Here is a 13,164-nt window from a genome sequence, read left to right as displayed (position 1 = left end):
AATTAAAGACTTAGTTATTAATCTATTAAAATATTATGTACCTGTGTGTAACAACCATTTAATGGGTAAAAAATTTTAATTTTATATTTATTGTGTTTAAAGACTATTCGATGTGTTTATTCATTGTGAATCATTTTAAATGGCTACGCTTAGAAATCAAATTTTTTTTATTAGAAAACAATGTTATAGATTCATAAATGCTACTCATGTCCACTATTGAAGACTTATTTGTATACCTTATTACATATTTTTATAAAAGTTGCATTACAATATTGTATGGTATAAATAAAATATAAGCCACATAACATTATGTGTGTAGGTTAAACCGAAAATGGTTAAGAATATTCTAAATGACTAGAATTAATAATGAAATGTAGTTATTTGTTACGTACAGCGACATCAATATGATCATCATATTGATGTATCTACTGACATAGAAATACAATTTGGTTTCATGTAATTGTGCCCATAATTTGAAAAAAATAACGAAAAACGAATATCAGTCATTACAAACGTTTTATCCAAAAAAAAAAAAAAAATTAAAATAATAATAATATTATAAACTAAATATATCTAATACTTTCAAAAATATATAATAAACATTTTCATCAAGAAAAACTATTTTTAACCTGGAATAATAGTTAATTTAAGATTACTCTGTTCGAAGCAATACATAGGCCATATTTTATTTAATAGACACACAAATAAAAAATTATTACTGTTTCATAATTTCATAAAATTAAAAATATATTTTTAAATATTTGTCCTTATCATTAATATTAGTCCTTAATTGAATATGCTTTTTGATTCAAATACTACAATATATAATTGTATTTTTTTCTTTTTTGTATATAATAAAATGAAAATGTTTAAAAGTATAAATGCTATAGAAAATAAAATACAAATGGTTTTATGATAATATAATTATTCTCCGAATAATTTTTTACCCAATTCCATAAATTTATGACCCCGGCAAGCTGTAATAGCGTCTTTTTTCTTGAGCGTGGCTACCAGATCACTGTTTGCGTCAATAAGGCGACACAGTAAATCTTCATAAGCATACTTTACATTGGTTGGTAGTGAGCCCGGCTTAATTTTCACCAACATGTCTATGATGCCTTCAGCCCAACCGCTTTCGATTGCAAATTCTGATATCCACGGAACGAGAGTTAAGATACCACTAAGATTTTGCATGCCCAAAAACCATAACTCTTGCAACTCCATCCACGATTCTTTATAATTCATGGTCACGACCAACTGACCTAATGCAAATCGTGAACTGTTGCTGTTTTCGTCGACTGTGTATGCATCCCACAAAAATCGAATGGTTGACTGTATATAACGGCAAATAGAGAAGTCGTTTTTCTTAATGTACGCAGTCTTCAGTTTCAGAAGCAATAGGCCCAAAACGGCCATGTTGCCATACACAACAAGGTTTTCATGATTGTTCTTTAATTCGGGTAGATTATCAAACACAAACTTCATGAGGGTAAAAAACAATGGACTATTTTTTACGTGATCTACTTCTAGTACGCAGATGTTCATAAATGTATTACATATGCTAATAATTGCACCTCTAGAGTCAGCCATTTTTTTCAGACGTTCGGCTGGAATTTCGGGTTCTGGTCCTCTAGGTTTACATCTTTCAGATTTTGGTATCAATGGTTTTTTATAATGGGCGATTGACCAATGAAATGCCAAACATTCTTGCAACACCTCTTCTTGTTTAATTTGTAATAATATTGCACGACCCTTGTCATCCACTGTTATATGACATAGTGCCGGTAAGAATGCCCTCAATACGTCTATGGAACTCAAAGGATCATATGTTACTGGCTTATCTTCAGATTTGACATTTTCAGATATGTAACGTGCACGATACGCAAAGAACGATTCGTTGGCGATCTGTAAAGCAAATGGCAAAATATTGTTTACGGCAGGTTTCATTGCAGATGTTTCTAGTGTCAGCCATGCAGAAAGTGACATGAGCATCAGACATACAAAACATTTATCTTTGACTTCTAATGGTTTCTTAGATACAGACAATGTTTTTAGAAGATTTAATACTGCAGTAAATGCTCCTTTCAGTGCTGTATATGTTTGCTGTTTTTCTTTTTGTTCCAAATCTAAAGTGTCTGCTGATAGGAAAGCAATTGATATTTCTAGAATTGTGAAACATGAACCAAGCAAATTTTCTACGGCCAATACCTAGAAAAAACAAAATTTATTTATTAAAATATGGTTATACATTTTGTATGTTTTTCACCATCAATTTTTTATTAATTACAATATTATTTTAGTATAAAAACAATAATAAAAAAAAAACAAATTATATAGGTAAGCTTTAAATATGATGAGCATCTCACTACCTATCTAAAATATTGTATTTTAAAATAATGAGTAAATAATGTTTAAAATTCTACATCAATTCATCAATAACAATTATATGATATTATGGTATTCCGGTCAATAGACAATGGATACCTACCTAAAAACATTTTAAGCTTTTAGATGATTTAATAAAATTAATTCAGAAAATATTACAGAGGGTAAATTACAAGTTATATAAATACTGAACTTTAACCAAACAGTAAGTATTTTGTATTTTTATAAGTTTTATAAGTACCAAAGATAGAAACTGATAACAATTGTTAGGTATGATATAAATGCAAGTATACATAATTTTGCAATAGAAATTGTAATCCAAAGAATTTAAGTACCTATAGTAGAAAATAAATTAATAAATTAATGTTTATTTTTATTTAAAATTAAAAAAAAAATAATTAGACAGATACCTACAATAAATAGGTAGTACATTTAATAAAATGTTTTAATTGTTTATTAACTCAATGAATTATTTTTCCCTTTAGGTATATTTTCACTTATTGTAGTATTAGATTTAGAAAAAAAATAAAATTAATTTTACAAAAATACACAGTAATAAATTGTATTTACAATATTTTATATAGAACTAACACTTTATTGGAATACATCCAACATAAAATGTTATGGGTTCGTAGAGGTTTTTAGCAATTTTAACTAAAAATTCAATTATTAAAAATAAATAAAAATTAAACACTTGCCAGTTAGTTTTTTTTTTACAGAAAATCTTTTTAATTTGTTATAATTAGGTGGGTATGGTATTAAATAAGTAATTTCATTCAATGTTTATAAATTAACTCATACTTGAATACCAAAAATTAGTTGTGAAAAACATAAATTGATTAAAATAATATTGTACACAAATAGGTAATGTATACTAATGTGCCTATAATAGGTAGGTATTTATAAACATATCATACATTTTAGAAACCAAATTAACTTTTTAAACTAAAATGTAATATTATGAATGCAATTATATTCAAAATGTTAATAAAATGTAAGAAATAAATAGATAATAATTAATAATAATAGATAGTAAGTACCTGTTCAAATTTTTTATCTTCTAATTGCATACGTATCTCAATTGAAGCCAAATGTATTAGCATCAAGAAAAATACTTTTGGTTTTGCTTCATCTTGCAGAGACCATTCAGCACCAAACGTGGTAAGCATTTGCGATGCTAACTTGATGGCTGGATCTCGTTGTGCTTTAACAAGCTTACTGGTCAATATGTCTCGCAGTCCCAAGAATAATTTGGATGGCCAAATTTCATTATCGCAAGTGTCTTGTACGATTTCCACTGGGCAATTGCCTAATAGAGGCGAAAGTATTGAAGATAATTTAAATTTTCGTTCACTGTGATCAGTTTCAAAATCTACTGCTAAGATGTTCATCAGTGTATTAAAGTTTTGGACATTGTTTTCCCACGAAGGCGGACCAAACTTTTCAACGATAGTCACGAGCAATGACAATGCTTCGTCTGTCTGAAAGCTTTTTGTCGAATACACCTTACACATTTTTCCGACCGTGTCGACATCAAACAGTGCTTTTAAGCCTTGGTCGAATGTCGCAATAAAATTTAAACACTTGTAAGCCTCATTGACCAGCATGAGATTGTCCTCGTCCACTTCATCTTCGTCTTCATCGCCCTCGCCAATCACAATGTCTAGGAACACGTCAACGTTCTGTAATATTTCTTGATGAGTGGCAACCTCTTGGACACTGCACAGCGCCGTGAGTATGCTCATCGCCACAGACTTGTAGACGAATGGCGGGCAGCCGGCCGGCACTTCGTCGCTGAGCAACAAACGCTTGATGAATTTGAACTCGATGGCTTCGAACAGGGCAAGCTTGGAGCGAGGGTTGCATTTCTCGGCTTTCACGGTCTTGGTGACCATAAACAGGGCGGCGAATTTTTCCGTGTCCGTCTTGGCGCCTTTTATGACGCTCACGCATTTCTTGACCGAGTCCAGCACTTCGTCGGCCATCTTTTGAAGCGAAGCGTATACAAAAACGGACGGAAAATAATCGTATGCCTACGATGTATTATAAATATTGTGACGCACGGCCGGAGGACGCACACACTCGGGAGACGGCAGCGATTGTATTGAATTTCCGAATCGGCGAGCGAGTCGGTGCTGCGGCTCTTCGGTCGACTGTTTCTATATTTAGCGCTTCGGAAGTTTACCACCGCTCGACGGCAGCAGCTATGCCGGGACCCGTGCCAGGTTTCGAACAATATTACATAACGGCTAATAATAATATAAGACGGCGGCGGCGGCAGTAGTTCCTCTCTGATCCGATCGGGTCCTGTTATAAGATATAAAAACTTTAACGATAATAATAATAATAATAAAAAAAAAAAGAAAGAGAAAGAAAAAAAGACGCTACGGATCTCACGACGAAATGGCCGGCGGCCAAACAGCGGGCGGCGAACACTTGTGAATCGCGAGCAAACGACGGAGACGTTCGGCACGTGTACGCGTCGTCGTCGTTATTATTATCGTCGTCGTCGTCATTGCCTACCGGTGCGCAGACTTGAGCGCGGGCCAACGACGATGAATGATCACTGTCGTCGGACTTGCGTGTCGCAACCGACACCGACACCGAACGTACAGGTATTTTACTGTTTCATCGAAAAACGTCTGATCGCGGGCCCCGTGATATCCTAACGAATGATATTGTTATTATTGTTATTTTGATGCACGTGCGTCGTCAATGATCGTCCGCAACACAAACACCGATAACACCGTGTTATCACTTATCAACGCGCGTTATCACCGCCCGGCTGTTATCTCGAGCGGCTCAACCGCGGCGGACTCGATTGCGACGGCGTACCTGACGGCTTAAAATTGAAATGTGACATTCGTTTTTTAGTTATATTATATTATAAATCGCCGATCGTTTACCGAAACGGCATCTGAAGTCTGTCCAACGTCGTATAATGGATCCGAAAAGAAATTTGTATATATATATACTAAAAGGAAAAATGAATGCATTTATGATGCATTACCCATCTATCGGGGCCGTACCTACCCGCCAGAAACACAAGACCGTCAAACAGTCGGTTAGCGATGGGACTATGATGGGAGCAAACAATATAGCAATCGTTCAACGGCGTTGACGTGGAATAATGGCCAAAACGTTTTTCAGTAAACTGTTTGCACTTGGCGTACCTCCGCGAAAACGCGCGTTTATCGCCATATTATTATATATTAATGATATAAATACAAAACTCCGGCCAACGCCTTATGTTATCGACTCGAGGCAATAGAAGAAAAAAATAAAAATACCCACAGTAAAACCCAAAGGCCCCCCCCCCCGAAAAAAAAACACTCCGATAAAATAGCCGCCGGAAAAAACTCACGGATATAAAATTCTAAACGAGTGCCACACTGTGATTGTTCTATAGTATAAAATAAAACAATACTAATAATATAAATAAAATATTTAAAAAATAGTATTTTAATTACCTACCATCAGTTATATTGATAAATATTTTTACATTCCGATTAGTTTGAGATCTATGCTTAGGTACAATATAGCCATTTAGTTAATAGATATAATAATAATATATTTATTGAATATACATAATACAATATGTCTTCCAATAAATAAAAGCTTTTTTATTGCCCAACTATTGATACATTTTTGACATATTGATTGGTTTGTGTAAAGTACAGTTTAATTGATTTATACTGTTGGTTAGTAGTTAGGTACCTAACAACTTACTTTACTTATATTTTTATACATTTATTGAGTAGAGGTATCTGCAGGTGTATATATACAATGTACATTACAATAAATTGTGTATTTGTGTTTTACGTTTGTATGATGGTTGGTTTTTTCACAGTATTTAAATTGCGATTTAATGATTTTTAAATTGTAATATTTTACATAGACAAATAATTTACATAACAATTTAAATGTCATAAAATACCCAACGTATAAATATAGATTATTTTCTTAATTTTAACATTAGTAATAAATTAATGTCAATTTACAGTAATATTAGGTATATCTAACAACACACACATTTTGTTTTTCTGAATGCAATTTTGTTATGTTGCGCATAATACTGCAGAGAGAAAACAAAATAATATTGTGCATTGAACCAATAGATATGTACAGATCAATACAATAAATAAATTCTCTATCTACTTGTGTTTTTATTTTTAAAAATGGTATTCATTTCAAGTTTTAATATAATATAGTTAGTACGGTTTATAAGGATCTTTAAAAATCTGAATACTGACTTGAATTCGTTGTTTGGTAGGTAGGTGAGGTATTTATTTTAATTTAAAATAATAATTGTAAGGCCGATCTTTATCCCCTGGACGAACGACATTGGCCAAATGCAATTTTACTTAGCCTTTAATTGTATCTTGAATTTAAAAATTAAAACTGTGTGATGATGAATATGTATGATTAATTATCGTGGTAATTTTTTTTTATGTATTCAATTATTAACAATCTATGTCTTAAAGCAAAAAATCTAAATTAACATACAGTTTTAAATTTTATATTGTGTCGTATAGGTAGTTAATGGGTGCGCTATTGTTTAAATACTTTGTCTAGCGTTTGAAATGCTTGCCAGTTGCCACACTACAGCTCCCTCGACTTCTATATATTATATAAGCATATCAATCATTAAATTTTTATCCATAAACTTTATTTAAAATAATATAATACATGGTAAATTAACATTACATATATAGGTTATAGATTACGTTAGGTTAACCTAACCTATTCCATCCTCCTTTAATTTAATTTAAATTATTAAAATGAATTAAAATGTGCGTTTCACAAATTTACAACACTATTAGTTAGGCGATTAATATTTTATTTGATACCATGTTAAATAAAAGCAGTTTGTGCAATTATTGTACCTTTAAACATTTTTCATTCGACATTTTAACCATAAAATAGATTTTCATTATTAAATGAGTAAATATTAATTTAATTTAGTTTGATTCAATGTCCCTGTTCCTGTATAATAAATAAGAATTTCAATTAATTATTTATACATAGTAGTTAGTACACCAAAACTTAAAAAAATAATTAAATATAATACTGTAATATTCTTATGATTTAATAAACTTATATTATTAAAGTTTAATATTATATATTTTTTTATTATCTGATATTAAAAATATTTAACAAAATATTAAATAAATATAATAAAAAAAAAGACTAAGTCTAAAGTGTGATATTATAATTGTGTGTGCGCGTATACGTCATGTATATAGTGGCGATGTACATCAAAAGACCGTACACGGTCGACGGAGATGTGAGAGGACATTATAATATTTTAGTGTGAATCCGCAAAAACGGGACAAGGTTTCTTTGACAATTACGAGGTCCATTTAATGAAAACATAAATAAATCTATAAATACTACAGATGTTTTCTTGGAAAAATTACTGTCGTTTTAACTTTTAATAATTATAATTTCGTTCAGAAAAAAAATAAAAAAATAAAAATAATACACTCATGACGTGTACATTTTAAATTACAAGAGTTTAATATTATTATAATATTGTGCTCATATAAGTACTTGTATCGGAACGTGTGTGTGTGTGTGTGTAAAAAAACTGTCCAACCCTGTAGGTATACAAGTATATTATATTATACGGCGTACGACTCGTACGAGTACCGGAGTATATTGTGTAATATATGACACGTGAACGCAAGTTATAATTAAATTCAAAAGTTATAAATAATTTTAATGTTGCAAAGTGCTATACACATTTACCAAACAAAATAATAAAATTTGTTCTCAAGCTAAAAAAATAATACAACGAAACGATATTCCAATGATATTATATATTATTTTTTATTTCTATCTTTATTTAAAAAAAAAAAGAGAAGTAAATAATGGAATTATGTTGTAAAAACAAATTCCTATTTTAAATATACGTACTATATGTATTAGGTAGTAAATTATTTTATTTTATACGTAACGTTTGATGTTGGTAAATTCTGCTGATCGATTTATTATTTAGCCTTATTTTTTAAAAATATTATTCACTATGGTTTGCATGAGTAACTGAGATAATAATATGTTTAATTATTATCTATTCAATTGTGTTAATGTAATAACTGTTAAATTGCATTATAATAAAATAATAATTTAATTTTTTATATAATTATTGACCAATTCTACAAATTGAATATGATATACATTTTTTTTTTTACATTTTCAAAGAAAAATTATATTTTCCAATGTTTTAATACCATTATTAAAATATTTTTTGAACACCAATATGACATCTGACGAGTTTTGTTCAACATTATGTGAAAGAATCATTTAGAAACCTAACAAAAATGCATAAAGACATAAAAGTATTACTATTACACTACCACGGGTTGCAAAAGATATTATACTCATAACCATAGTTATATAACAAGAACGACAGGCCTACAATATTATAATTATGATGTAACAGTAGATATTTTCAAAACTACCATCAAACGTCGAAAGTTGTATGGAACTTTTAACCTTATTGTTTTTATTTAAACAACGTTGTATTGTTATTATATTTATTAAAACCAAAACCATGTTTAAAATCAATTTATTTATGACTTGTTACTTAATCATCGACAGCGTTAATTGTGTTGCGATTGCTATTATAAATTAATTAATAATTATATATTTTCGTGTTCAATTATTTTGAAAAGTAGAGCATGTTATTGTAATATGCCCACTATAATATAATGTACATTTGACTACTTTATATTCAATAACTGTTTTATATTCGAGAACTTGGTTTAATTCAAATCTTTAACTGATTACGATTTTATTTTTATAAATTAATTTTTTTTTGTGAAGAGTGAGTGATATAAATGTTTACTCTTTGCATACGATTAATTAGGTCTGGTTTTAGTTGAGAGTTGAGTATAGGCTGGCGTTTAAGAGCTCCCATAATAATTTTGTAATTATTTAACGTTAAATACAAAAAAAAAAAATGTTTTTAATTTAAATTTATACATAATATATTTTAAAACATATAATATAGAACTAAAACGATTACTAAAATTAAATCTTCATAAAAAAAACTAAAGTTATTTATATTATACAGTAGATTATCGTTCTATCCAATCTCAAGGGGAACATGAAAAAGATTGGGATATCAAAAACTTAGAGATATCGAGTTTTATTAAAATTCTTAAAAAAATTGAAAACATTGGTATAAATAATTTGAATGCTTAAAATTCTAATACTACATATTATACATGTCATCAACTATAATAATAAATAAATACATTTTTTTTGTTTTTTCAATTTTTAAAAAAAATTGGTGGTGTAATTGATTATTTGTGTGTAAGGAAAAAAAATTAAAAAATCTGCGAGTCCTTCCCTTCACAACAAAAAAAAAAAAAAATCCTGAGTGTGCCTCAAAAAAATCCCGCCTCAAGTTCTTATATCCTTCTGAATTTTAAAATTGTAATAGCGTAACTAAAATAGAAAATACATTTATTTAAAAAACTATATTAGTCGTTCAAAAATTATTGTTTTAAAAATCATAAAAATATGAAAATGAAAAGTTAAATTAATACTTGCATTGTTTTCGGAATCCTTTTTTAGTTTAAACGTTTTACCGTATAGTTAATAAATAAGCCTGCACTTAAAATCTGAAAATCACGATAAAATTGCATAGTATAATCAACAGAAATAGTAACACAAAGCATTCCTGAAATGTATAGGAAAAATCCAGAAACAAATAAAAAAATGACAAGACAGTATACGTAATATATAGATTCGTTTTGTACAGTAAATGGTCTTTATTGTTTTGGTCAAACTTGATTACAATTTTTTTTAAAGGTTCTGTCGTTTAATATGTGTATTTTGAATTATACATATATACTATATATTATAACGCTCTGCATATATTATATACTCGGGACAGATCTGTCCAGCTGAGCTAAAGTTAATCTGGCACATTCATTCATTTAGATCATTAATTTTAAGTGCATAAATATGTAGGGACTCAGTTTAGTGACAAATTTTATACACGGTTGATACTATTAAAAAGCGCACCGCACAGCAGCAGTCTTTTTATTATATGCCCATTCTGCAGTATTCTATATATTACATCTAACACGGCATGTATAATACGCGTATATAATAAACAGTAAGTCAGTATACACCGTGCAGGTCTCTAACAATAATATACCGGAGTAGCGATGATAGTCATGAAACATTTAAACGTGTAACATTTCGTGACGGTCACGCAAACTCGTGAACATCGTCGGAACGGAGCGCAGGAGGAGATTCGTGTCCTATGATATTTCCCTCCCGAGCCCCGCGAGGTTAGATTACACCGTTATACAACAATATTGCGCATCGTCGATACGTCCTCTCCTTTTCGATTCTCGCACCGACGGCTTACAAAACTCATTTATGGCCGATATTAGCTGAAATATGCGGTACAACGAAAAATATACTGTCTCGTTTACAGAAGAATCTGCATGCGGCGAGTCCCGTCCAACGAACTCATCACTGTAGATCAGCGACGAGCCACTACCTATGTAGTCATCACTACAGTATCCACACGCCCAAATAATTTTCCAATCGTTTATGCTGTTCAAACTTTAAGACACTCATTATTGTTCGAATAATAAACTAAAAACTCGAGTACCAGCTATATGTTAAACAAATATTACTCTGATTTGACACTGCAGTAAAAAACATTATATGCATTAACACTTTATATATGATTTGTTTTCCAGGTATAACGTTCGTATTAAATATTGAATTTAATAACTTTTACCCGATGCAGCAGTCTGTATATATTATATGTTCCTATATAATTTAATGTACATCATCATTATTATAACGTGAAAATAATTAAATGCGTTTTTCGAACGCGTTCAGATTTCTTTTTGTTAAATGTGATAGGTATATTATTGGACGAAGTAGGCATCGAACGCGTTCAGAGGCGTAGCCAGGATATTTTTATGGGGGAGGCTAAATACTTTTAACTTGAGTTATTGAAAACCAAAAACAACATCAAAACAAAAATACTGATAATATTCATATGTATATTAACGTTGATTTTCCGTTAACGTATTTACTATTTATTCCATATTTAAATTAAAATATTTCAAAAAAATATAAAAAATACGGCCAATGGAGGGGGGGGGTTTAGCCCCTTTATCCAGGGAGGCTACGCCACGCTACGTGTTGTTAGACGATAGTATAGGTTAGATTTGCTGTATGAAAATATCGAGTGTCACTACGCTGTACGTTGCTCTGGTTTTTGAAACGTGAACAATACGAGTTAACATTGATAACTACACTATAGATATAAATATCGCATTTCGAGAGGTATCCGACCGACGTGTAAAATACGTTTTAAATAATTTTCATAATATTTCTTTTAAACGAATCCAAGCCTTTGTGTTCTATTGTAATTATATATGTAGGTATTTTTATACGCACGTGTGAAGTGTGCTGCAGACCTGTACAATCAAAGTAGGAATCGCGATAATCATCATCAATGATCGATATTCGACGATTACCGTATAAACGCTAAACAACATTATTGACTTTACGTCGTCAAATAATACTATACAGAATGTACGATATTCGTAACATATCCGTACGCCAATATACATTTATTTATGCAATAGTATAACATTATCTATATAGTATTAAGAAGCCAATGAAACTATTCGAGTTTGGCTTGTGAGGCCTGCACTATTTTTTCCTCGGGATTTTTTTCACACAAATATTTTATGTGTTTATCTGAAGTGTTCGTATACATAATAATAATATATTATAGACAAAAAAAAAACCGTTCTAAACTTTAAATACGTATAACTCATAAACTACTCACCCTTAATTCGATTTTTATGTATCAAAATACTCAGAAAAATATTCTGCTTTGGAATATGAAATTAAAACTCTATGTTGTCATTCAAAAAAATAAAAAACTTAAAAAAAATAAGGATAACAAATATTTAAAAATTATATTTTTTAATAAAAACGTTGTTTTTTAACAACTTGAAACTGTGTAAAAATCAGAATTTGAATGTATGCATAATTTAAGCATAAAAATGGGGTAAGCATGCTTAAAAAATCACCTTGTATATAATAAATTATGTTTTTGAAATAAATAGAATACGTTAAAATGTAAACAACTATAACTATACACCGACTACGCGTATTGTGGTCACTGGTCACTGCTGCTGTCTAGTGGCAACGTAACGGGCAAAACAAAGTCGTATATTTCTAAAATAAAATATAATAATAATATGCTACTCACTATTTAGCGTCTGAACTGTTTAAATATTTAATACATGGCATAGGACGAGCGGCATATACATAATATTATATCGTGCTCGCGATACCGAAAACACCGTTGTTTTACTCAGCAGTATAATATAGCCAGTAGGTATATGTATATAATTATACGTAAACACTTTACGAAACAATATAGTTTTGATTTAATACTTATTTAAAAACAAAACAACAATAACTTAGATAATTTTTTATGTTATGCACTTAAGTATATAATGAAGTGTGGTTTATATGTTTCGTTGCAGAAAATGGCACGCGTATACCACTGACGATAACGCGCGCATCTCGGTTGTATTGTCGACTTTCGATTGTCGTAGAGGTATTTTCATTTGTTTTGGAATGATTTTGACCGTGTTTTGATTTTGGCACTCTTGTGGCTGACTAGTTTCTAAATGTCAGTATTAGAAAAAATTTGTTTTTTTTCATCGCTTATTAATTATTATTATCATTATTATTCCATCGAATATAGTTGTTAAA

At 30.1% G+C, this 13,164-nt stretch overlaps 1 protein-coding gene across 2 annotated transcripts; it reads right to left on the bottom strand.

Annotated features, from left to right (window-relative positions):
• Positions 1-497: 497 nt before the first annotated feature.
• Positions 498-5,097, bottom strand: LOC132927164 (neurochondrin homolog). 2 transcript variants are annotated; one of them, XM_060991634.1, is made up of 3 exons: positions 4,774-5,097; positions 3,426-4,692; positions 498-2,208 (listed from the first exon to the last, which is right to left on the bottom strand). In XM_060991634.1, the coding sequence occupies exons 2-3, from the start codon at positions 4,368-4,370 to the stop codon at positions 925-927; spliced, it is 2,229 nt and encodes a 742-aa protein (XP_060847617.1). In that variant the 5' UTR covers positions 4,371-4,692; positions 4,774-5,097; the 3' UTR covers positions 498-924. The 2 variants fall into 2 exon arrangements, with proteins under 2 accessions (XP_060847617.1, XP_060847618.1); XM_060991635.1 differs by having other exon boundaries at positions 4,783-5,097.
• Positions 5,098-13,164: the final 8,067 nt, after the last annotated feature.

The sequence above is a fragment of the Rhopalosiphum padi genome, chromosome 3, assembly GCF_020882245.1.
Source record: "Rhopalosiphum padi isolate XX-2018 chromosome 3, ASM2088224v1, whole genome shotgun sequence".
NCBI lineage: Eukaryota > Metazoa > Arthropoda > Insecta > Hemiptera > Aphididae > Rhopalosiphum > Rhopalosiphum padi.
The sequence above is the reverse complement of the archived record's forward strand: the minus strand, read 5'-3'. Positions and strand labels throughout refer to the sequence as shown.